The 27,068-nt window shown below is 39.3% G+C and overlaps 1 protein-coding gene across 12 annotated transcripts in view; it reads right to left on the bottom strand.

The window, feature by feature from the left end:
• Window positions 1-27,068, bottom strand: part of ptprsa (protein tyrosine phosphatase receptor type Sa) — a 312,838-nt gene that overhangs the window by 12,384 nt on the left and 273,386 nt on the right. For all 12 annotated transcript variants that reach the window (XM_078790398.1, XM_078790401.1, XM_078790402.1 and 9 more), the window contains 7 exons: window positions 24,704-24,879; window positions 18,700-18,819; window positions 13,943-14,097; window positions 11,860-12,145; window positions 7,738-7,916; window positions 3,940-4,066; window positions 3,729-3,854 (listed from right to left, as the gene is read on the bottom strand). In XM_078790398.1, the coding sequence (XP_078646524.1) occupies window positions 3,729-3,854; window positions 3,940-4,066; window positions 7,738-7,916; window positions 11,860-12,145; window positions 13,943-14,097; window positions 18,700-18,819; window positions 24,704-24,879 (1,169 nt within the window). The remainder of the gene's footprint in view (window positions 1-3,728; window positions 3,855-3,939; window positions 4,067-7,737; window positions 7,917-11,859; window positions 12,146-13,942; window positions 14,098-18,699; window positions 18,820-24,703; window positions 24,880-27,068) is intronic.

The following is a 27,068-nucleotide window of genomic DNA, read 5'->3' as shown; positions in this document are numbered from 1 at the left end:
TTTTTTCTTTAATATTTCAACACTGTTCTACTAAAATGGCTTTATTTTTCCTAATAATTTCTGCTGGGTTTTTTTTGCCCAACTATTACAATTTTCCTCTTGTAAATTTTCTTCTCATTATTATGACTTTTGACTTTACTTTTGTCGCATTATTTCTCAAAATATTCAGACTTAAGCAAATAATAATATAACATATTTTTTTCTTTAATATTTCAACACTGTTCTACTAAAATGGCTTTATTTTTCCTCATAATTTCTGCTGTTTTTTTTCTCCCAACTATTACAGTTTTCTTCTTGTAAATTTTCTTATTATTATTTGACTTTTGACTTTACTTTTGTCGCATTATTTCTCAAAATATTCAGACTTAAACAAATAATAATATATTAAAAAAATTCTTTAATATTTCAACACTGTGCTTTATTTTTCCTCATAATTTCTGCTGTTTTTTGTTTTTTCCCAACTATTACAACTTTCTTCTTGTAAATTTTCTTATTATTATTATGACTTTTGACTTTACTTTTGTCGCATTATTTCTCAAAATATTCAGACTTAAGCAAATAATAATATAACATATTTTTTTCTTTAATATTTCAACACTGTTCTACTAAAATGGCTTTATTTTTCCTCATAATTTCTGCTGCTGTTTTTTTTTTTCCCAACTATTACAATTTTCCTCTTGTAAATTTTCTTCTCATTATTATGACTTTTGACTTTACTTTTGTCGCATTATTTCTCAAAATATTCAGATTTAAATAATAATATAACATATTTTTTTCTTTAATATTTCCATCGCATAAGAAAATTGCTAAAGGTTTGAAGAAGATGTTTTGAGAATTGCGTATGGTCGACAAGTTGCGACCTTTAAATGCGGCGACCTTGTCCATTTTGTGGCGGATATGAAATTGAGTTTCTCGGCGGACAGAGTAAACGACTCCATTAAGGTCCAAACTTCTGAGGGTATTTTCCTATTTTACGCATGTTGTACCGATAAGATGCATCAAATCACAACAGACTTGGGTCCGCCTTTCCACATTTGAAGAACAAATATGGATGCTTAGTGCCGTCTAAAGAAGAGGTCCATCCACGTCTCCCCAATTTTGTCTCCTGTTGGTTTGTAGCCGCTTGGACCTGAAACTAATCAATAGTGCATTCGCCGTGACACGCGTCTTGTCCGAGACACCGTGTTGAATAGGATAATCCTGTGATGCGATCGATAGTCCAATTTGATGGATGAGTGTTGTGGGGGGGTTGGAGATGGGGGGGGGTCTTAAGAAGCACAGATAGAAGACGAGGAGGTGGGATTGGATGGTAAAAAAAATAGAAAATAAAAACTGACAAGTTGTCAAACCCACTGGACAAAAAGTCAATCCGGGCAATTTGGTGTGAAATTGATTTTGATAAACTTGTAAAGAATACGTTAGGAACAAGAACACGGTAAGGTAAACTGGGATTGGATTTAGTCTGGCGTCGGCCGCAATAATGTTGCTTTCAGACCGAAGTGCACCCTTAGAAAGTCGTTTCAATAATTAATTTTGCAATTTTTTTTTAACATAGTATGATTACGCATTGTGTTCTGCGTCCTTGTGGTGTATTTTGACTTCCTACTCGTAAAATTACAGCAATTTTTTTCCATTTGTTGTTGTTAAAATATATAAAAATATATAAAAAATATATACAAATATATAAAAAATTAAACTAAATAAAAATATATAAAAATAAAGTATAAAAAAGTATTTATTTTAATTTAATTTTTTTAATATTGGGACTTTATTCCTGTTCTATTGTGACTTTATTCCGGTAAGATTATTCATTCATTCATTCATTTTCTACCGCTTATCCTCACAAAGGTCGCTGGAGCCTATCCCAGCTGTCTTCGGGCGAGAGAGGCGGGGTACACCCTGGACTGGTGGCCAGCCAATCACAGGGCACATATAGACAAACAACCATTCACACTCACATTCATACCTATGGACAATTTGGAGTCGCTAATTAACCTAGCATGTTTTTGGAATGTGGGAGGAAACCGGAGTACCCGGCGTGAACATGCAAACTCCACACAGAGATGCCCGAGGGTGGAATTGAACCGTGGTTTCCTAGCTGTGAAGCCTGTGTGCTAACCACCCGTCAAAATAGTAGTCATGCCAAAATGTTGTGTTGCTGCTGGATGTTCACAGTATCCGAGTGATACTGTCGTGGGGGTGCTGGAGCCTATCCCAGCCAATCACAGGGCACATATATAGACAAACAACCATTCACACTCACATTCATACCTATGGACAATTTGGAGTGGCTAATTAACCTAGCATGTTTTTGGAATGTGGGAGGAAACCGGAGTACCTGGAGTAAAAAAAAAACACATGAACGAGGAGAACATGCAAACTCCACACAGAGATGGCCGAGGGTGGAATTGAACCCGGGTCTCCTAGCTGTGAGACCTACATGGTAACCACTTTTCCACTGTGCAGCTTTGTAAGATTCTATGCTTAATTGTATGTATTTTTAGAATGAGCTGTGGGCCAGCAATTTTTTTTTTCCATTTGTTGTTGTTTTCGTTTTAATTAAAGTTTTTAATTTCATATATATACAGTATATAAAAATATGGACAGATTTCTGTGGACTTATTATGCATCTGATGCTTGAAAAGATGACATGAAAACGGTATATAAACATTCATGTATTCACTATGTATCATCCATGACTGCAGATGGTGGCTGACAAGAACCGCTATGAATAATGGCTATAGTATAATCAAATATATACGAAATAGCAGCATGCTACTGTGGTAGTTGTGAGTTTAGCTGCTCTTCCATGTTTAATACAACCATTCTATTACCATCATTTCCATACGCCAACTGTTTTTTTGCACATGTCATGTTTCTCTGTTTCCTTTCTTTTCCGGCCTTTGTCTTTCATCTGCGATACATTTTTCCTCGGCAAGAGGATTAAAAAATAAAAGGAAAGAGGCCAAGACAACAACACAATGCGCTCGGGAAAAAGAGGAGAAAAAAAAAAAACAAAACAAAAAACGGGACATTTTAACACACAACCTGAGGGCCCACGCGGCGTGTCAAATTGTGCGATTAAATACGTGACTGCCTCGCGAGAGGCGAGCGTTGAGGCGCGGATGCTTCGCTATTACTTGGCGACGAAAGTGTGCACCAGCAGGTGAACAACCGACAAAGACGCGCTTATTTGTGAGTTTTGCATTTAAGACTTCATAACATGGGATGCGCGGTGGTTGAGTGGTTAGCGTGAAGGCCTCACAGCTAAAAGACCCGAGTTTGATTCCACCCATCTCTGTGTGGGGTTTACATGGAACATTTTTTTATAATGGTGTTTATCATGTGAGTACCAGTATATAATTATAATGATGTTTATCATGTGAGTACAAGTACGTATATAATTATAATGGTTGGACAATGAGTTGGTACTCTATTGTGGCGACAGGAATCGCAAACTTTGGGTCATATTGATGATTTTTCTAATTTATAGTGTGACTTTATGTCTACGGCTGCACGGTGGATGAGTGGTTATCACATGGGTCTCGCAGCTAGGAGACTCGAGTTCGATTCCACTCTCTGCCATCTCTGTGTGGAGGCTTTGTGGACCAAATGAATTTGTTTCGAGCACGTTCCACTGTTTCTACATGTTCATACACGACATGCGTGTGACCAATTGATGCATTGTTTGCTGCTTATTTGGTGCTTTTTTTGACTGATTGTCTTACCCTGGCATCTGTGACTTTGAACTCTCGAAGGATGTACTGAGGCATGTTGTACTCCGCCATGGGGTCCACCACAAAGTACTGGTACCTGGCAGAGCGCTCCGCTGGCCAGTACTGATGACACTTTTCCTGCGTGAACAGACATAACAGCGTTTCTTTTTTAGATGGCGATATCTTTTTTTTTTTTTTTTTTTTTTATCGTGATTTGTCCTACCCTTCCCATCTCTCTCAGTTTGGTCAGCATGACGACAATGGTGGAATTGTTCTCCCAGAGCATTCTCCAGAAGTCCTCTGTGGTTTCTGCCAGAGGGCCCTGTGTGGCAATGTAGGCCTTTTGTTGCCTGGAGACCAAGAGTTACATCACGTTAGAACTTTTGGTCTGTCACTGGACTTTTTTCTTTTTCATGCTCTCTCCAAGCGTACGTTTGCTGTTTCCCATCCAAGCCACTTTATTTATTTAGCACATTTTATAAAGTTTCCAAAGTGCTGCACGGAATAGTCAAATAAAAAGTAATAATCCAAAGCTAAAAGATCAAATAAGAAATAAAATAGATATTAAAATATTAAAAGCAAAGCAATAAAAGTATAAAAAAATAAAAGCAATTAAAATTAATAAAACTAAATTTAAAGTAAATTTATTAAATATAAAACTAAATTAATAAAAACAAATAAAACCAATTAAAATAAAAAGAACTAAAAGGGTTTTAAGACGAGACTTAAAGCTTCCCATGTCAAGTTGGAGCTGGCCCTCGGGTACGAGATGCATTTGGGGGCGGGGGCAGCTCATTCGACGCCTTAAAGACTATAGGGGTGCTATTTATTGTCCAGAGGGCTCTAAAGTTGTCAAAAATGAATTGTTTTTTTATGCTCCGACTACCAAAATATTTGATTTATTAAAAATTCCAATTAATTGCGATAAATGAGCGACTATTCTCCGCTTCACAGAACAGAACTATGACACGTTCAAGGATTTCCGAACAAATCTTAAAGCTTGTTAAATATTATAAATATTATAAATTGGATTTATTAAAAATTTCAAATAATTGCGATAAATGAGCAACTACTGTGATGGACTCAGCCATAAAAATGTCTGTTTTCTCCACTTCACAGAACAGAACTATGACGCGTTCAAGGATTTCCGAACAAATCGAATTTATAATACTTGTCATCAAGCTTTAAGATTTGTTCGGAAATCCTTGAACGTGTCATAGTTCTGTTCTGTGAAGTGGAGAATACAGACATTTTTATGGCTGAGTCCATTTTTTGAACAGAACAGAATTATGACACGTTCAAGGAGCCCCCAAAAAAGTTTGCATGTCACAGCACAAAACTATGTGTTAATCCTTGAACCAAGCGTTCAAGGATTTCCGAACAAATCAAATTTATAATATTTGTCATCAAGCTTTAAGATTTGTTCGGAAATCCTTGAACGTGTCATAGTTCTGTTCTGTGAAGTGGAGAATACCAACATTTTTATGGCTGAGTCCATCACAGTAGTCGCTCATTTATCGCAATTAATTGGAATTTTTAATAAATCGAATTTATAATATTTGCCATCAAGCTTTAAGATTTGTTCGGAAATCCTTGAACGTGTCATAGTTCTGTTCTGTGAAGTGGAGAATACAGATATTTTTATATATTTTTTGAACAGAACTATGACACGTTCAAGGATTTCCGAACAAATCTTAAAACTTGATGACAAATATTATAAAATTGATTTGTTCAGAAATCCTTGAACATGTCATAGTTCTGTTCTGTGAAGTGGAAAATACATACATTTTTATGGCTGAGTCCATTTTTTGAACAGAACTATGACACGTTCAAGGATTTCCGAACAAAACCTAAAAACTTGATGACAAATATTATAAAATTGATTTGTTCGGAAATCCTTGAACGTGTCATAGTTCTGTTCTGTGAAGTGGAAAATACATACATTTTTATGGCTGAGTCCATTTTTTGAACAGAACTATGACACGTTCAAGGATTTCCGAACAAATCTTAAAACTTGATGACAAATATTATAAAATTGATTTGTTCGGAAATCCTTGAACATGTCATAGTTCTGTTCTGTGAAGTGGAAAATACATACATTTTTATGGCTGAGTCCATTTTTTGAACAGAACTATGACACGTTCAAGGATTTCCGAACAAATCTTAAAACTTGATGACAAATATTATAAAATTGATTTGTTCGGAAATCCTTGAACATGTCATAGTTCTGTTCTGTGAAGTGGAAAATACATACATTTTTATGGCTGAGTCCATTTTTTGAACAGAACTATGACACGTTCAAGGATTTCCGAACAAATCTTAAAACTTGATGACAAATATTATAAAATTGATTTGTTCGGAAATCCTTGAACATGTCATAGTTCTGTTCTGTGAAGTGGAAAATACATACATTTTTATGGCTGAGTCCATTTTTTGAACAGAACTATGACACGTTCAAGGATTTCCGAACAAATCTTAAAACTTGATGACAAATATTATAAAATTGATTTGTTCGGAAATCCTTGAACATGTCATAGTTCTGTTCTGTGAAGTGGAAAATACATACATTTTTATGGCTGAGTCCATTTTTTGAACAGAACTATGACACGTTCAAGGATTTCCGAACAAATCTTAAAGCTTGATGACAAATATTATAAAATTGATTTGTTCGGAAATCCTTGAACATGTCATAGTTCTGTTCTGTGAAGTGGAAAATACATACATTTTTATGGCTGAGTCCATTTTTTGAACAGAACTATGACACGTTCAAGGATTTCTGAACAAATCTTAAAACTTGATGACAAATATTATAAAATTAATTTGTTCGGAAATCCTTGAACATGTCATAGTTCTGTTCTGTGAAGTGGAAAATACATACATTTTTATGGCTGAGTCCATTTTTTGAACAGAACTATGACACGTTCAAGGATTTCCGAACAAATCTTAAAACTTGATGACAAATATTATAAAATTGATTTGTTCGGAAATCCTTGAACGTGTCATAGTTCTGTTCTGTGAAGTGGAAAATACATACATTTTTATGGCTGAGTCCATTTTTTGAACAGAACTATGACACGTTCAAGGATTTCCGAACAAATCTTAAAACTTGATGACAAATATTATAAAATTGATTTGTTCGGAAATCCTTGAACATGTCATAGTTCTGTTCTGTGAAGTGGAAAATACATACATTTTTATGGCTGAGTCCATTTTTTGAACAGAACTATGACACGTTCAAGGATTTCCGAACAAATCTTAAAACTTGATGACAAATATTATAAAATTGATTTGTTCGGAAATCCTTGAACGTGTCATAGTTCTGTTCTGTGAAGTGGAAAATACATACATTTTTATGGCTGAGTCCATTTTTTGAACAGAACTATGACACGTTCAAGGATTTCCGAACAAATCTTAAAACTTGATGACAAATATTATAAAATTGATTTGTTCGGAAATCCTTGAACATGTCATAGTTCTGTTCTGTGAAGTGGAAAATACATACATTTTTATGGCTGAGTCCATTTTTTGAACAGAACTATGACACGTTCAAGGATTTCCGAACAAATCTTAAAACTTGATGACAAATATTATAAAATTGATTTGTTCGGAAATCCTTGAACGTGTCATAGTTCTGTTCTGTGAAGTGGAAAATACATACATTTTTATGGCTGAGTCCATTTTTTGAACAGAACTATGACACGTTCAAGGATTTCCGAACAAATCTTAAAACTTGTTGACAAATATTATAAAATTGATTTGTTCGGAAATCCTTGAACATGTCATAGTTCTGTTCTGTGAAGTGGAAAATACATACATTTTTATGGCTGAGTCCATTTTTTGAACAGAACTATGACACGTTCAAGGATTTCCGAACAAATCTTAAAGCTTGATGACAAATATTATAAATTAAGCATAAAGATAAATATGAATAACTTTAATAATCTGTACATTTGACCTATATTCCATATTTATGGTGAATGAGTTATGTTTCCTGTGGCCTATTTCCTCCGTTCCCTCCTACCTGTATCCGTCAATGAAACTAGCGTTGATGTAGTCGGATCCTTCCAGGCCTCTGATTGGCTGCAGGCAGACACGCGTGGTCTCGTAGGGCATGATGTTGACCAGCCGGTTCTTGAACTTGTTGCAGGGAAGGTTGGCGCTGATGAAGCGTGACGTGTGGGCTTTGGAGTTGGCCAAACGCTGGTGGGGGTAAGACAGAGGAACAGATTGATATAAATGGAAGCAACACAGGAACTCTTACCAAAAAGTGGGTGCGGAAAATGTGGAGCGAGAGAGAGAGAGAGAGAGAGAGCGAGGGATGCGGGCGAGCGAGAGGGAGGAAGATGAAAGGAAAGCGTGCCGTTGATGGGAGGCAGGGAAGAATTGGCAGGGTCCACGGTCGTTAAAAAAAAAAAAGATGGAAGTGGAAAGAAGAGCAGGGGACGGCGAGCATAGGTGGGGGTTATTTTTAATAACTCCGACTTTCATCAGATTTTGAAATCCCTTCAGTTTTCCAGGGTCATTCCTTATTAAGTATGGAAAAGCAGTGCGTACGTTGATCCTTTTTGCACATCACAGAGTCCTGCAGGGTCAATTTCAGCGCTGAAGAAATGTGCCAAACACACAAACACACAAACAAGCTGGGAGATAAAGAATGCATGAAACAGCAAACTCCCCCAAAAAGTGGGTCACCCCCTCCTTTGATAATGCTGCAATGTGTGCATCCATAAAACATCGTCTCGCAAAAAGGGATGCTCCGGCTAAGGATTGTGTGCGTCATTCTTTTTTTTTTCCAATCACGTGGACGTCTAATGTGGAATCTAAGGTTCTTGTAGTGGAGTCAGCCTGGTGTTGAACCTTGGACATATTTCACTGTGTTTATGTTTTTTATTATTAAAAATGTATTATTGTTTAACTCTTTGGCTTAGAATAAATAACATATTTTTTTAATAATAAAGAATCAATGAACCTTGTCTGTTTAATAAATGTCAATTTTATTTTCTGGGGGAGGTGGGTGGCCAGGTGCCGGGTGTCTATGGCCCCGTTTGCTGGGCTGCTGGTGGGGGTCTGTCCAGAGTGTGTGTGTGTGCGCTCGGTGGTCCCTCCACAGCCTCCCTCACCTCTGGGGGTGGGCCGGGGTTTGCCCCGGGTGCTCTGGCTTGGCTGCTGCGTGGGACCGTGGGGGTGTGGGGCATGGGGCCCAGATCCATATCCCTTAGGCGGGAGGGAAGGTGGATTTTATTATGTATGTACTTGTGTTTGTATGTATGTAGTATATATACATATATATATATATGCAGTATATATTAATTATTATTATCATACCTAAATTATTAATATTATATATAAAATATTTTTATATATAACATTTTATTATTTGTATACATACATAACTAATAATATCACTATACGTAATACTATTATTATAATTAATTAATTTTGTATTTAAAATTAAATTAAATTAAATTAAATTAAATTAAATTAAATTAAATAAAATTAAATTAAATTTATTTGTGTGGCATGTGTGATGTATGGGGACAGTGTGCTATCGTAGAAAAAAAACATACAATAAATAAACAAATGTCACTTTTAATACGTGACATGATGCCTCGATGCGTCCCGATGTGTAGAAACGTATCAAACAGCTGTATTTTTATTATTTTTAATAATGGTAATAATAATAATAAATATAATAGAATAATAAAAATTAATAATAATAATAAATATGATATAATAATAATAATAATAATAATAATAATAATAATAATAATAATAATAATAATAATAATAATAATAATATTAATAATAATAATAATAATAATAATAAAATAGTAACCATCAAATACTAATACCAGTCCTAAGACGAGCGTCTGTGTTCTATGACTCCAGGTTAGTGTGCAATAAAAACTAGCATAAATTGTTTAGGGTTCCTTTCAGTCCAGAGACGTCCCAGACACACCCAGGACATCACCGACACCAGGAAATAGGAAAGGAAGCGAGATGCGTCCGAGCTCACTCCTTGTCCACTTGGAGCTCGCGTGTTCTCCTCGCATCTCCAGGTGTTCCTCAATTCCCCTGCAGGATCAACGAATCCTGGTCACTTGGAGTTGATTCAGGCCTCCGTGCTCATGCCATCCCTTCATCTCCTGCTGCAGCATCGCCTTTGATCAGCGCTCCACAAGGAGACCTGGATGGGTCTGAGGTGGCCTGGCAGCACTATAGAGACCTTCAGCTATACCACCAACACTGCTGTGGATATACGCAACTCGGAGCCAACGCTGGCAACATGTCATGCTGCAGTGTACCCAAACATCCGGGGTATCCGTGGACCGGCATGCCAGCTCCTTTCCATTTATAGCACAGTCGACTCCATTTGACGGGTTGGAGGGTAAAAGCATGGCAACATGGAATGTTACACAACCAGGATTAACTTGGTGGTGTCATGTCATAAACTAATGCTAACAACGTGGCTAACTATTCTTGGACACCACAAATACATCATTCAAGATCTTATGTGGAAAGTCATGAAAAATACATGCTTTCCGCAAACTTGACTGCTAGCGCATGCGATGCTTTTTGTTCATTAGCCGAGCACTCATAGCCACTACATTCATCAAAATGTTGTGTTGCTGCTGGATGTTCACAGTATCCTAGTGATACTCTCGTGGGGATGCTGGAGCCTACCCCAGCTTTCTTCGGCCGAGAGAGGCGGGGTACACCCTGGACTGGTGGCCAGCCAATCACAGGGCACATATAGACAAACAACCATTCACACTCACATTCATACCTATGGATAATTTGGAGTCGCTAATTAACCTAGCATGTTTTTTGGAGTGTGGGAGGAAACCGGAGTACCCGGCAAAAACCCCACACAGAGATCGCCGAGGGTGGTGATTGAACCGTGGTGTCCTAGCAGTGAGGTCTGCTCGCTAACCACTCAACCGCCGTGCAGCAGAGTTGAACATACTGTATTTTTATTAAAAATAATGTGCTATTTGATGAGTTTTTGCGTCATCTGCGGACTTGGCCAAAGAATCGGTAACAATGGGCAGCCAATGACTGAAAAGCACACCACCAACTATGGCAAACATTTACAAAGACAGGCTGGCAAATACTGCGTGACAGGAGCCACCCGCTTGCCTCTTCCTTTTATTTACTGCCATCTGAGCAACAGCGCTGCCCCCGTCCCCCGTTTGCTTAAAATACCTCAAAAAGCTCGACGAGCCATTACATTCCTCCACAGCTGACAGTAAGGAGGATTATCCTGGCACCCTGGCCAGCTTATTTGTGTGTGGAAAGTTGCTCTTGGGTCAACCTGTGCATATTAAATACACCGCATAGACAACGTGCCAAACGGCTGCCAAATAACCAAGGCTTGCTGGAATTGATTTTATATTGATGGGAACTACAGTTCAAGTGTCTGAGGTATTTTTGCAATAAAAATGCAATAAAATGTAATTATGTTGTAAAAACGTTAAGTAATCTTAAATTAAATAAGCTTGGCTTCTTCCTGCTCTTTTTGGAGATGTGGAACTGTGAATTGAATTATGCAAAATTAATTGCCATTTTCATAATCCTACATTTTTTTGGATTAGTATTTGATATTTTGTGGAACCTGTTGGAAACTTGTCTTGTCATTTTTCCCCCCCGAGTTCTCTCAGCAGTTTTTTTATATGCACAAATGCAAAAAATGGTCTCACAATCTTGCAATGTTAAAGAATCCATAAAAAAAAAAAAAAATCCTGTATCCAGACGGTGATCCGGATCACCCCCAAAATACTATGATCAGTTCTTCCATATCCCATTTCTGACAATTGCTGAAAATGTCATCAAAATCAATTTAGAAGTTATTTGCAACACAAACAAACACTTTTGCACTGCGCTTGGTGGAGGTGATGAACAAAATTAAAAAAAAAAAAAAAAAATTCTTGGATTGAACCCTCTGCCTTAAAAGGCGGCAGCTGTACCATTACACTACCACCTGGCCGACCCACCCATGTGCTAACCACCCGTCCGCTGTGCAGCCCTGGTTCAGTACATTTTTCATCAAAATAGTAGTCATGCCAAAATGTCAAATGGAAATACCCGATTAGCGACCGTTGTACTTTATCATAGTCAAGTATGTTAAAAAACTTCCTCCTACCTTGAACTCCAGCTCCATGCCGGTGACGTGCTCGCCGCTCTCCACCTGGGCCAGCTTTTGGATGTAGGAGTAGAGGCTGCGGGCCGCCACCTCGGTGTTGCCGCAGGCCACCGCCTCCAGCAGCGCGTCGTGAATGAAGCTGTACTGGTCCTCCGTCTGCACCATGTAGTTCCGTTGCGAGCGCATCAGCGTCACGTGACCGTAAATGTCAACCGTCTTCTCGTGCTTGATACGCTCCAGCATGGCGTCGATTACGATGAAGCAACCCGTCCGACCCACGCCGGCGCTGGAGAGAGGAGAAGGACAAAATTATTATTTTATTCTTTTACCAGTTATATTTTATTATCTGAATAGGGAACTGGGCCTATTATTATTATTATTATTTAATTATTGTTTATATCATTATCATAAAAATATAATACAAATGTATTAAAATTATTAGCGTTATTATTAGGTTATTTTCTTGAAATAGCTTCGTAATGAAAATTTTTCATCGTTTCATATTCCAGTTATTCCTAAAAAAAACATGTTTTTAATATCATGCCATTCACATTTTTAACTTATCTTTTATTCATTTTAAGAAATTTTACTTTTTGTGTTACTACCCCAACCTTCCATAAGTGGGTCAAAAATGACCCGGTCAGGTTGTTTTCTTGGAATATTTTCGTAATAAATTTTTTTTTTATCATTTCATATTCCAGGTATTCCTAAAAAAACATGTTTTTGATACTTGATTTAATTGATGTTTTACATTTGATGTTACTTAATTGATGTTTTGATTGACTGTAAACCATTGTTAATAAACCTCCTTAGTGATGAATATTCGGTTTATGGAGTACTACGAGGGGGAGTAAAATACTACAACAGGTGCAATGTGTCTTAACAAGGACATAAAAACGCTACCACAACCGGGAACGTCTGACAAAGTGAGTCTGTTAATAATTTAATTTTTCAGAAATGCATATAAAGTGTATGATGAGGCGTTTTACAGCCTTTAACATACACAATAATCACAAACAAATAAAAATGATTTTATCGTATTTTATCTTATTGCGGGTTATTGTGGGAACCTATCCCTAACCTAATCCTTAACACACATTAAGTGAAAATACCTCTCAAAAGGATACAGCTTAAGTCTAAAGCAGAATAATAATAATAAACACATGGCATTTGATCAGAGTGCCAGGTGTGCCTAATGTTGTGGCCGTTGAGCGTATCCTGGCAGGCGATACATTAAAATGACACCAGGAGCAGCGATGGAGACCGAGCAAAGCGAGCTGCCATTTCAGTTTCATAGCGCAACGTTTTGGACTGACTGAGGTCTTCTTATCTTGACAAAAGGGGGAGGCTTTGAATAAGCCTTTTGGAGAAATATAATTTGTAAAAAAAAAAAAAAAAAAAAAAAAAGGAAGGAAGAAACATGAAAAATGGGATCGGATTAGCGTGAGTCTTTTTGACGGCGTGGGGAAACAAGAGACAGACATGGAGAGAAAAGGAGCAGAATAAAAGTGTTGCTTTGAAGGGAAAGATGATGTGATCACTCGACGTGGATCTGTGAAGAAAGGGAGATTATGTAATGCATAAAGCACACGGAGGAGGAGGATGTCGTCCATTTTATTCACTAATAAATCATTTAGAATGACTCGTTTTACTACATAATGTTTGCAGTTTTCAGAACTGGATTGAACTATTTTGCCCATCCATTTATTCATTTTCTATGCCGCTTAGCCTCACTAGGGTTGCAGGTATGCTGGAGCCTATCCCAGCTGTCTTGGGGCAAGAGAGGCGGGTTACACCCTGGACTGGTCGCCAGCCAGCCAATCACAGGGCACATATAGACAAACAACCATTCACACTCACATTCATACCTATGGACAATTTGGAGTGGCTAATTAACCTAGCATGTTTTTGGAATGTGGGATGACCCCCCCCACCCCCTCCCCCACACACACAGGAAGAACATGCAAAGGTGTTTGATGCAGTTATAAGCGATGATGATGATGGCTGGGTTTGTTTGAGAGAGTTCTGGAGATTCCCAAGCTAATAATTATCGGACATCCTTTGTGTTATTACTGCTGCTGACCTGCAGTGGGCGATGATGGGTCCAGCATCAGGCGGGTTGCAGGTCTTGACCCGGCGCAGGAATGCCAGGAAGGGTGTCGGGTATTCCGGCACGCCGTGGTCGGGCCACGCCGTGAACTGGAACTGGCGAACTTCACGTTTCTCACTGGAGCCGTTCTGAATAGAACAGAGAGGGCGGGGTTACACGGGGTGACACTCCAAAAGGAGCAATATGTTTTAACAAGGATATAAAAACGCTACCACAACCGGGAACGTCAGTTAATAATTAGTTAGAACTGGCCTTCCAAGATGACGTAATGTTTGTTTTGGTCAAGTAGTTTATAAAATAAATTACCCACAAAAAATCGTGCGTGGTTCCACTGTATTGGTTTTCTTCCTTCTTATCTTCCCCATGTGATGTCCTCTCTAGTGTATTTATTATTACAGTATTCCCTCGCTACATCATGGCTCACCTTTGACAGAAAAAAAAAGATTTTTTTTCCTACAGCATATGAACGCACCTTGTGTTCTGTGTCCTTGTGGTGTATTGGAGCGATCCATCGGTGCTCTGTTATTGTATTTACTACTGCTACAGTCATACTACTAGTCATGTACTACTACTACAGTCATGGTTGGCTGAGGGAGAACCCGCCCATTGTGTGCTGTGTTCTGATTGGCTGGAAACCATTGTCAATCAACCTCCTCAGTGATGAATCTTCGGTTTATGGAGGACTACGAGGGGGAGTGAAATACCGAAACAGGAGCAATATGTTTTAACATGGACATAAAAACGCTACTACAACCGGGAAAGTCTGTTTATAATTTCCTGATTGATCAATAAATTCAAATGAAATATTAATTTGTCAGTCAACCTCCTTTGCAGCTCTGCCGTGTTTCCTGTTTGCTAGTGACGAATCTTCGGTTTATGGAGGATTATGAGGGGGAGTAAAATACTACAAGGAGCAATATGTTTTAACAAGGACATAAAAGCGCCACCACGACCATCAGACGATGTGAGTCGGTTAATAATTAGTTAGAACTTGCCTTCCTAGATGACGTAATGGCTGTTTTGGTCAAGTAGTTTTTTGTTTTTTTTTGGGGGGGGGTGGTTCTTCTTTATTTCGAACATCATCCAAAGCACAACAAACCAAACATAAATCTACACAAATAAAAATACCTATGTACATATAAACATACACATGTTCGAAAGGGAATGGGAAGAAGTCAAGACCCCCCCCAACCACCCAGATTCCAACCTCATCCCAATAAAACATATATTATTCCTTATCTACACAGAATTAAAAACCCCACATCCAACCACCCGCAATAATAAGGTACCCACAAAAAATCCGACTTATACTCCAGTGCGACTTATGTATTTTTTTTTTTTTACCTAATTATGCATTTTTGTGCGACTTATACTCCGGAGCGACTTATAGTCCAGAAATTACGGTACTTAGTAAAGAACTACAGATTCAACTTACTGATGACATCACGTGCACGACATCACCATCATTGACTTTCAATAACTTGTATGTACTGTGAGTAAATTCTACTCCACAAATACAACAATTGACGTACATTTAAGTGCATAACACATGAAAAAACGAATCCAGGAGGATTGACTATGATAAGAGAATAAAAATCTCCATGCGTGTTTTCTGTCCTCCACTGCTGTTTTTCATCTAACGGAGGTACTGTTTGCATTTCAATGCAGTATTTTTCCGCTTTTCCTGACAGAGCTGATTTTTTTTTCTTTGCTGCATAAATGAATAAATGAGTGTGGTAATTAAAAGCAAACTGTCCTAGTTCTTATTTTTATGGATTTTATTTGGACACTCCCTGATTTTTGGGGGCTTAGTCTGCCAGCACAAACATGACAGGTTGTTGCTTTCTTCATTTTATTGGATTTTTTTGCATCTCTGCTAGAAACGCATACGTAAGGATCGTTGACCACGACGAGCCGCGTCTTCGTCCATGGCGCTGCTGTACTGCTAAATGTACTTTCCCCTCGCCGAGCCGTGAAGCGAAAAGGAGCTGAGGTTCTCTGCGATGTGTCTTTGCACACGTCCAATTAAAGCAAGGTCACTCGCTGTGATAATGTGTGCGTGACGCTGCAAGTGATGCGTGCCATGTCTTCTTTAATTAAACATTTGATCTCTCTTTGTGTCTTTTTTGTCTTGTCCTGTGCATTTTTAGGGGAAACCTGGGACGATGTTAAAATATTCATGTGTCGTGTGCGCCATTAGTCTAGGATTGTCTGCGATGCAGCGCTTTTCTTAAATACCACTGCATGGAACTAACTGACGTAAAGACATTTCAGATACAGTACAGCCCGGCTTTTCATGGGGGTTGTGTTCAAGGACCACAAGTAAATGCGAAAAATTTCAAGACATCCGCATATAAATAAAAAAACACGGCTCAGTCCTCCCCCTTCCAAACTCTCCTGACGGGTTGCCGTTCTCCTCCCGTTACGGATCAACATGTGCAAAAAGTGACTGTTTGAGTGATTTCACAACAGGCACAATAATCCATAACACAAACCTCTCCAAACTACAACTCAATTCTCAACTCACTTCCTGTCCGCCCCTCACTCAGCTCCCAAGCACCACTCACGAGCACTGGTCTTATCGACTATTATGTCTACTATGTTGCATAATATGGTAATGGTAATGGTTTTATTTCATTTTAATATGCATCAGATTCCAATTGAATGCATCCCATAATCAGTTCCCAGTTCCACATGTCCAAAAGGAGTAGGAAGAAGCAAAGCTTATTAAATCCTACCCCTCCATCTGGTACTTTTACAATCACTAACTCTTACATTTGTTCACTTCCTGCTTTCCTAATATAATTTTTTTAATTAATTTTTATTTTTTTAATTTTATTTATTTTTTCAATTTTTTGTCAAGTACCAAAGTATGAAGTGATATGATTTTTTATTTTTTAAATGTTACAATTTTTTAAATTTAATTTATTTAATTATTTAATTTATTTTTAATTTAATTTTTGTCATATGAGCATCCAATGTATGGCAATGTATGGTGTATGGCAATGTATGGTACACTAGCTTTCTTTATTTATTAGTTTATTGTTGGTTTTTGTGTGCCATACCGACCCCTTAAGCAAGTGTGCTGCTAGCTTGCCGCTAGCTTGCCGCTAGCTTGCCGCTAGCTTGCCGCTAGCTTGCCGCTAGCTTGCCCCATTGTTTATTGTTGACACCCCTTCTCTATACTGAGTGATCCCCGCAGAGATACAGAGGAGAGGCTGCATCACAGGGGTGAACAGTGAAAAAGACGGTATAAAGGCTACTAGATAAAGACAGTATCAACCACGTTCAATTCCAAATACATGACTAAAAAAAAAACTCATCTGTGAAACATAAAGACATAAATATATTAAATGTCAAAATTGTTCTTTGTTTATCAGTAAAAATTATAATAAGGAACATATTCCGTGAAAAGCCATGAATCCTAAATTGCGAAACATGTTTGACAAGCGTATGAAGCGAGAACGCTTCTTTTAACTTTTAGAAAAAAAAGCTTTAATGGTCAAATCTTTAAAATAAACACACAAATCCTGAATGTTTTTCCCCTTAATGAGTCGAATCCTCATTCATTTCCAGTCGTTTAAACAGTAAACTAATATCTTGAAATTTATGCAACACCGTTTTATCTTAAAGACTAGAAAATATTTACAGAAATAAATAATTGAAGAAAAAATCTAATCACCATCCCATATACTGTATACTAGAAAATGCATAAAGGGCAAAAAAAAAAAAAAAGTAAGTAATGATCTAAAACTGGATGCAACACACACACACACACTTTCTGGTCTTATAGTACTAAAGGAGACTTTTAGTACTGTTGTGATGAGATTGGGCTTAATTTCCACCGATGCTTACACCAGTAAAAGCTCATATTGTGAATCTTTTTATTTTGTTTGTATTGGAACTTGTGTGCTGTTGTGTGTGTGTGTGTGTGTGTGTGTGTGCGCACTCGAGCAATCTGCCAATTATGTATATTGAGTTCCTCTTCCTCTCTTCTCTGCTCACTTTACCTAAGTGCTCCAATTTGGCAAGCAGGCAACAATAGATGATGCATTGAGGTGAGTGCGAGTTGAACAACTGAAGGCTAATGCGTGAAGCGCATACACAATCATGAGTTATACATGATACATAATATATCTCCACGCGCAGTGTAATGTATGCAATTCTTGCTGATGCGTGAATAAACTACATTTTTTTTTTACAAGGCCTGTGAATTAACTCACTGTTTACTTGGCAGATATTGAATATGATTATTGCTCATCCTGGTTATCTATCCATTACTACAGATCCCTTAAGCAAGTGTGCTGCTAGCTTGCCGCTAGCTTGCTGCTAGCTTTCCGCTAGCTTTCCGCTAGCTTTCCGCTAGCTTGCCCCATTGTTTATTGTTGACACCCCTTCGCTATACCGAGTGATCCCCGCAGAGATACAGAGGAGAGGCTGCATCACAGGATTGAACAGTGAAAAAGACGGTATAAAGGCTGCTAGATAAAGACAGTACCAACCACGTTTAATTCCAAACACATGACTAAAAAAAAACTCATCTGTGAAGCATAAAGACATCTTAAAGATATCTTGATCATTCATACTACAAATGCATTGACTGGCTTAGACCTGCTGGAGGGTTTTGTGTCCTTGTTGGTGTATTATGTTATTCTGTGAGCAAAGGGACAATGGAAACAACGTCTGTTTGCTTGTACATTTAAAAAAAAAAATATATATATATATATTACCTTGTGCAAGGAGAAGGTGCGAACACAGAAGGTGGCCAACTCTATGGTGTCCAACAGGGTCACTTGGGTCATACCGTAGGTTTCCGTGCCACGACTGGGCCAATACTGGTCACACTTTATCTGTGAAAGAGAAAGATGGTTAAAAAATGATTAAAAAAATGTGACAATATGAAAAAAAAGGCATATCGTTCATATCGATATAGAGTGGATTTGATATGGAGGTCTCATGTTTCAAGATGGCGCCGCCCGAGTGCAAGCTAGTTACGGCAGCTTAGTATTTTTTGCAGCGTTTTTAGTGTTTCATGGTGAATTATTTATTAGCTTATTGTTTGTTTTTGTGCCATACCAACCCCTTAAGCAAGTGTGCTGCTAGCTTGCCACTTGCTTGCCGCTCGCTTGCCGTAAGCTTTCCGTTAGCTTGCCGCTAGCTTGCCTGATGCTAGCTTTCTGCTAGCTTTCTTTATTTATTAGTTTATTGTTGGTTTTTGTGTGCCATACCGACCCCTTAAGCAAGTGTGCTGCTAGCTTGCCACTAGTTTGCCACTAGCTTGCCGCTAGCTTCCCGCTAGCTTGTCGCTAGCTTTCCACTAGCTTTCCCCTAGCTTGCCACTAGCTTTCTTTAGTTATTAGTTTATTGTTGGTTTTTGTGTGCCATACCGACCCCTTAAGCAAGTGTGCCGCTAGCTTGCCGCTAGCTTGCCGCTTGCTTGCCGCTAGCTTGCCTGTAGCTTGCTGCTAGCTTGTCGCTTGCCTGCCGCTCGCCTGCCGCTAGCTGGCCGCTATCTTTCCACTAGCTTGTCGCTAGCTTTCTTTATTTATTAGTTTAGTTTTGGTTTTTGTGTGCCATACCGACCCCTTAAGCAAGTGTGCTGCTAGCTTGCCACTAGCTTGCCGCTAGCTTGCCGCTAGCTTGCCTGTAGCTTGCCGCTAGTTTGCCGCTAGCTTGCTGCTCGCTTTCTTTATTTATTAGTTTATTGTTGGTTTTTGTGTGCCATACCGACCCCTTAAGCAAGTGTGCTGCTAGCTTGCCACTAGTTTGCCACTAGCTTGCCGCTAGCTTCCAGCTAGCTTGTCGCTAGCTTTCCACTAGCTTTCCCCTAGCTTGCCACTAGCTTTCTTTATTTATTAGTTTATTGTTGGTTTTTGTGTGCCATACCGACCCCTTAAGCAAGTGTGCTGCTAGCTTGCCACTAGTTTGCCACTAGCTTGCTGCTAGCTTCCCGCTAGCTTGCCGCTAGCTTGTCGCTTGCCTACCGCTCGCCTGCCGCTAGCTGGCCGCTATCTTTCAACTAGCTTGCCGCTAGCTTGTCGCTAGCTTTCCACTAGCTTTCCCCTAGCTTGCCACTAGCTTTCTTTATTTATTAGTTTATTGTTGGTTTTTGTGTGCCATACCGACCCCTTAAGCAAGTGTGCTGCTAGCTTGCTGCTAGCTTGCCACTAGTTTGCCACTAGCTTGCCGCTAGCTTCCCGCTAGCTTGCCACTAGCTTGCTGCTAGCTTGTCGCTTGCCTGCCACTCGCCTGCCGCTAGCTGGCCGCTATCTTTCAACTAGCTTGCCGCTAGCTTCCCGCTAGCTTGTCGCTAGCTTGTCGCTAGCTTTCCACTAGCTTTCCCCTAGCTTGCCACTAGCTTTCTTTATTTATTAGTTTATTGTTGGTTTTTGTGTGCCATACCGACCCCTTAAGCAAGTGTGCTGCTAGCTTGCCACTAGTTTGCCGCTATCTTTCAACTAGCTTGCCGCTAGCTTTCTTTATTTATTAGTTTAGTTTTGGTTTTTGTGTGCCATACCGACCCCTTAAGCAAGTATGCTGCTAGCTTGCCACTAGCTTGCCGCTAGCTTGCCGCTAGCTTGCCTGTAGCTTGCCGCTAGTTTGCCACTAGCTTGCTGCTCGCTTTCTTTATTTATTAGTTTATTGTTGTTTTTTGTGTGCCATACCAACCCCTTAAGCAAGTGTGCTGCTAGCTTGCCGCTAGCTTGCCGCTAGCTTGCCACTAGCTTGCCGCTAGCTTGCCACTAGCTTGCCACTAGCTTGCCGCTAGCTTGCCCCATTGTTTATTGTTGATACCTCTTTGCTATACTGAGTGAGGAGAGGCTGTATCACAGGGGTCAACCGTGAAAAAGACGGTATAAAGGCTGCTAGATAAAGACAGTATCAACCACGTTTACCATCTGTCGTCATGGGGATGCGACATGGAAGCACACACGGCGCTGACAGTTTTTCTGCATTTAATATACTATTTGTTTGTGGAAAAAATATCTAGATATTATACTGTATATTGTAATTTAACCTAAATATATCGGGATATGGTTTGGTCCATATCGCTCAGGTCTGTGTTTACTGTCCCTGAAATACATACACGCTTACTCTATGCTGTAAGTATATAGGTGTGTTCCATTATTTATTTTCATATCTTATGAATGCACAGAAAAGAAAAAAATAATAATTGTGCAAAATTCCCCCCATAAAGTGTAGTTTTACTTGAAGTTAACAAGCTTGTGCAGTTCTTCTACGTTCGAACATCTCAGTCAATACGGTGTGACACCCCGGAAGACATCTCCTCTCCCATTTCCTGCTGGAGCTGACATTGAGCTTCCTGTGGCCACACGCCCTGATCCCGTCTGACAGTGGAGGACAGCTCCTGTCAGGATGGCGTGCAGGTAAACAACTGAGGAGGTTCGGGGGGGGGCTGAGATGAAGTGGAGACACTTTGGGGAAAGTGAGCCTGATGTTGATGCGGCTTTGACTTGACAGGATGAAGTCGTGTTTGCCTTTCTGACATTCTGACAGGTCGACTTGTTAGGGGGAAATTACCTTACTATATATTACCTTACTATATATTACCTTACTACATATTACCTTACTATATATTACCTTACTATATATTACCTTACTATATATTACCTTACTACATATTACCTTACTATATATTACCTTGCTATATATTACCTTACTACATATTACCTTACTATATATTACCTTACTACATATTACCTTACTATATATTACCTTACTATATATTACCTTACTACATATTACCTTACTACATATTACCTTACTATATATTACCTTACTATATATTACCTTACTATATATTACCTTACTATATATTACCTTACTATATATTACCTTATTACATATTACCTTACTATATATTACCTTACTACATATTACCTTACTATATATTACCTTACTATATATTACCTTACTACATATTACCTTACTATATATTACCTTACTATATATTACCTTACTATATATTACCTTACTATATAGCACACTGTTTAGCTTGTCTTTTTTAGTTTAGGCCACTTTCAGGTCAAAACCTTGAAAAATGCCTCAAGTGACAGATAAAACTGTAGATAGCCGTGGGCAGAACAAAACATACTAAAGCTGCAGCAGCTTATGTACACCCGTGAAAAAGTCACTATTTTTAGAAATACAGTTATGTATTTTCGCATATGTGGGGAACACCTGTCATTTTGTGTTTACAATCTCCATAATAATTAAGGATGTTTTACATATTGTTACATATTGTTTCACAATAAAAGTATAAAACAACTGAAATAAAAGTGTAAAAAAAGATACAAATAAAAATGACTTGTATTGTAAAATAAAATACATAGAAATAAGAATGATTTTATTAAAAGATCATAAAATAAATAAAATGATTGAGAAAATATTGCCGCTATGTTGCCGCTTGCCTGCCGCTAGCTTTCCGCTAGCTTTCCGCTAGCTTTCCGCTAGCTTGCCGCTAGCTTGCCGCTAGCTTGTCGCTTGCTTGCCACTAGCTTGCCGCTAGCTTTCTTTATTTATTAGTTCATAAAATATAAAATATTGCCGCTATATTGCCGCTTGCTTGCTGCTAGCCTGCCGCTAGCTTTCCGCTAGCTTGCCGCTAGCTTGTCGCTTGCTTGCCGCTAGCTTGTCGCTTGCTTGCCACGAGCTTGCCGCTAGCTTTCTTTATTTATTAGTTTATAAAATATAAAATATTGCCGCTTGCCTGCCGCTTGCCTGCCGCTAGCCTGCCGCTAGCTTGCCGCTAGCCTTCCACTAGCTTGCCTCTAGCTTGCCGCTAGCTTGCCGCTTGCTTGCCGCTTGCTTGCCGCTAGCTTGCCGCTAGCTTTCTTTATTTATTAGTTTATTGTTGGTTAGGGTTACACGACCCCCCCAGGGGGGTCCACATTAAAAAAGTGTAAAAAAAAATGATACAAATAAAAATGACTTGTATTGTAAAATAAAATACATCAAAATAAGAATGATTTTATGAAAAGATCATAAAATAAATAAAATGATAAAAAAAAAAAATATTGCCGCTATCTTGCCGCTAGCTTGCTGCTAGCTTTCCACTAGCTTGCCGCTAGCTTTCTTTATTTATTAGTTTATTGTTGGTTTTTGTGTGCCATACCCACCCCTTAAGCAAGGGTGCTCCTAGCTTGCCATTAGCTTGCCTCTAGCTTGCCTCTAGTTTGCCGCTAGCTGGCCGCTTGCTTGCCGCTAGCTTGCCGCTAGCTTTCTTTATTTATTAGTTTATTGTTGGTTTTTGTGTGCCATACCGACCCCTTAAGCAAGTGTGCTGCTAGCTTGCCATTAGCTTGCCTCTAGCTTGCCGCTAGCTGGCCGCTTGCTTGCCGCTAGCTTGTCGCTAACTTGCCGCTAGCTTTCTTTATTTATTAGTTTATTGTTGGTTTTTGTGTACCATACCGACCCCTTAAGCAAGTGTGCTGCTAGCTTGCCATTAGCTTGCCTCTAGCTTGCCGCTAGCTGGCCGCTTGCTTGCCGCTAGCTTGTCGCTAACTTGCCGCTAGCTTGCCGCTAGCTTTCTTTATTTATTAGTTTATTGTTGGTTTTTGTGTGCCATACCGACCCCTTAAGCAAGTGTGTTGCTAGCTTGCCATTAGCTTGCCTCTAGCTTGCCGCTAGCTGGCCGCTTGCTTGCCGCTAGCTTGTCGCTAACTTGCCGCTAGCTTGCCGCTAGCTTTCTTTATTTATTAGTTTATTGTTGGTTTTTGTGTGCCATACCGACCCCTTAAGCAAGGGTGCTCTTAGCTTGCCATTAGCTTGCCGCTAGCTTGCCATTAGCTTGCCTCTAGATCGCCGCTAGCTTGCCGCTAGCTTGCCACTAGCTTTCTTTATTTATTAGTTTATTGTTGGTTAGGGTTAGGGTTACACGACCCCCCAGGGGGGTCCACATTATTAGAGAAGCACTGGACTGGACGGACTTCTAATATTTCACAATAAAAGTAACAACTTAAATAAAAACATTATACAAATAAAAATGACTTGTATTGTAAAATAAAATACATAAAAATAAGAATGATTTTATTAAAATATCATAAAATAAAAATGATAGAAAAATATTTAAAAAAATGTAATCAAATAATGAATACAAGTGTAAAATAAATAAAAATGACTTAAATAAAAGTGTAAAAAAATACATACAAATAAAAAAATACTTCAATAAAAAGCTAAAAATGAAAAGTGACTTCAATAAAAGTGAAAAATATTAGTCCCAGGTTAAGAACCCCTGCTGGGATATGTTTGGCATGGAAGAACTTCCACAGAACCCTGAGCTGGAGCCCACTCAACACTACTGGGAACGGCGCTGAACAAAAAGAGATTGCAAGCCAGGCTCTCTCTCAGGTCCAGCATCACTGACCTTGAAGAGGTTCTTTTGGGGTGAATAGACCCAAATTCTTATCAGACGTGAGCAGGTAGAGCGTTTGCGTTCGTTCACTGAACGCACCGTCCCATTCAAATTTCACAAATGTAATATCCACACTTCTCGGGAAAGCGAGTCAAGTGTGATTACCTTCCAATGAAGTTGGGAGTGTGCAAGTGGGAAATCACCGCAAAAGCCGCCGCCATTTTTCACATTTTCTTCATCGCCGTCATGAATCACTGATTTGATTTTGATGTATATTGTTGGAACAGCATTTTTAAAAAGGCGAGCGGCAGAAAGAAAAAAGTCAACGTTGAGTGCCGAGTGCACTTGGGCGGACTTACCCGTGACTTCTCCTCCAGTCGGGTCATCATGACCACGGTGGCTGCTCTCTGCTCCCACACCATCCTCCAGAAGTCCCCGAAGGTTTCTGGTAGAGGACCCTGGGTGGCGATGTAAGCGTTCTGTTTCCTGTAGCCGTCGATGTAGTTGGCGTTGATGTAGTCGCTACCTGTGATCCCTGCGCACACACAAAATTAAAAAAAAAGCATCAGACAAAAGAACGTTCTTTCAATGGCCTTTTCTTATTTTCTTCTTTGCCGTAGTTTATTTTATTTCATGCAAAGTCCAGACATCACACGTTTTTTTTCCCTATTCGGTGAAGATTCTTGAAGAGAAAGACAATACAGTATGTCATGCATCAACTTATATTTTATACACGCCCACACCTCCCCAACAGGAAGTTGCCTAGCATAACTTGAGGGTTACAAATGTATAAAATAGTAGTAGTTTCCCGATACAACTTTTTCACTTCCGATACGATACTGACACTGCAATACGTTACCAATATTTTACCAATCATTTTCTACCGCTCATTCTCACGGGGGTGCTGGAGCCTACCCCAGCTGTCTTCGGGCGAGAGGTGGGGTAGAGCCTGGACTGGTCGCCAGCCAGCCAATCACAGGGCACATATAGACAAACAACCATTCACACTCACATTCATACCTATGGACAATTTTGGAGTTGCTAATTAACCTAGCATGTTTTGTACCCGGAGAAAACCCACGCATGCACGGTGAGAACGTGCAAACTCCACACAGAGATAGCTGTGAGGTCTGCGCGCTAACCACTCGACCACCGTGCAGCCTAGCCTGTCAGCCCCAATATGTATGAGAAAAATTGACCGTAGGCATAATGTAGCATTCCTCACCGCTGAGCGCGTTTCGCGATACTGCGCGATGACGTCGGTTCTATTAACCTTGCATGGTTCCGTGCTAAAATTGCGCATGGCAAGTTTTGCGCTCAGCTGCAACCCTGGTTTGAAAGTGTTTGTATCGGGGATTTACTAGATGAAGGCTTGGCTGCACGGTGAACGAGTGGTTAGCATGTCGGCAGGTATGTACTATATGTGAGTGGATAGGCTCCGGCATACCACCGCGATCCTACTGATGATAAGCGGCATAGAAGATGGATGGATATATGAAGTCATATGTATATATAACGTATATACAGTAAAGTCTCGTTATATCGATATCGGTTAAAACGAATTACTACTTATTGCGATACTATTTTCATTTCCCGGCAAATTTCTAGTCTTTTATGATATAATTAGCTCCGTTAGTACGATACCCGGTTATTATGATAATCCGGTTACTAGGATGCCCTTTTCAATTTGGTCTGCTTATATCGATACAAAAGCAGCTTAAATCAATCTTTGCTTAAGGATTTCAATACCAAAAAAGAACACGGTGAACGGCTGCTTCCAGTCAACTTTATTTTTCACACTTCCACCACCAGAGTGCAGCACACACAGCGGAAAACACCCGTCCCTCGCGCCTACCCCTCCGGGTGGCAACACCTTCCCTATCGATAGTTCCGGGGTGAATTATGTCCCGGTAACCGGTAATCACTACAGCGTAAGTTTATTTTTATTTACTGTAGTACAAAATGTATTGTAGTACAAAAGCATGCTAGATACGCAATCCATGAACTCAAGGAGAAAATTACATGCCATATCAAAGATCCGCCCACTTTTAATGCAGTTCGGCGCAGGATCGGATATATGGATAGTCCGGTTATATCGGTATTTTTTCCGACTCCCGAGAATATCGATATAACGAGACTTTACTGTATGTATATGTATATAATCCAATAATCTTTTTTTTTGTTGGCATCAAACCGATATTCAACATCGATATCGGGACACTTACAAATGTGTTATTTTTGGTTGCACCGTGAGTGAGGGAAGCGGCGATCTACTGTATCATCTCCGGCTTCTTCCATAAATGTCATGAATACAAATGATATTTGTGGTAAATACACATTTTTATCTTTTAATACGTCTTTTATAACAACGTTATGGTCATCGTTACGAAAGCTAAGCTAATAAATACAAGTGATAAAAAAAAAAACTGCCATAATGAAACCATGAGAGCCGTGTAGGCTGCTTCTCCGACATTATAGACGGCATTGTTGCCATGGCAACAACAGAGAGGCTATTTATTTATTTTATTTAACATTTTCCACCTTTCTGGCTTCAAGGTAAGAACAATAAGAGTACTCGAGGATCTTAAATATTTTTCCGCCATGGAGTCGTTCATACCGCAGAAGCTTTTTTGTTTGTTTTTTTTTTTTTTCGTTCTCAGACCGGCGCCATCTGTTCAAGCTTTTGTGCGACGTCTCTACGACTGCGGTGCGACATACTTTGTC

The sequence above is a fragment of the Doryrhamphus excisus genome, linkage group LG4, assembly GCF_037039965.1.
Source record: "Doryrhamphus excisus strain RoL-2023G ecotype Guam linkage group LG4, RoL_Dexc_Guam_v1.1, whole genome shotgun sequence".
NCBI classification, from domain to species: domain Eukaryota; kingdom Metazoa; phylum Chordata; class Actinopteri; order Syngnathiformes; family Syngnathidae; genus Doryrhamphus; species Doryrhamphus excisus.
The sequence above is the reverse complement of the archived record's forward strand: the minus strand, read 5'-3'. Positions and strand labels throughout refer to the sequence as shown.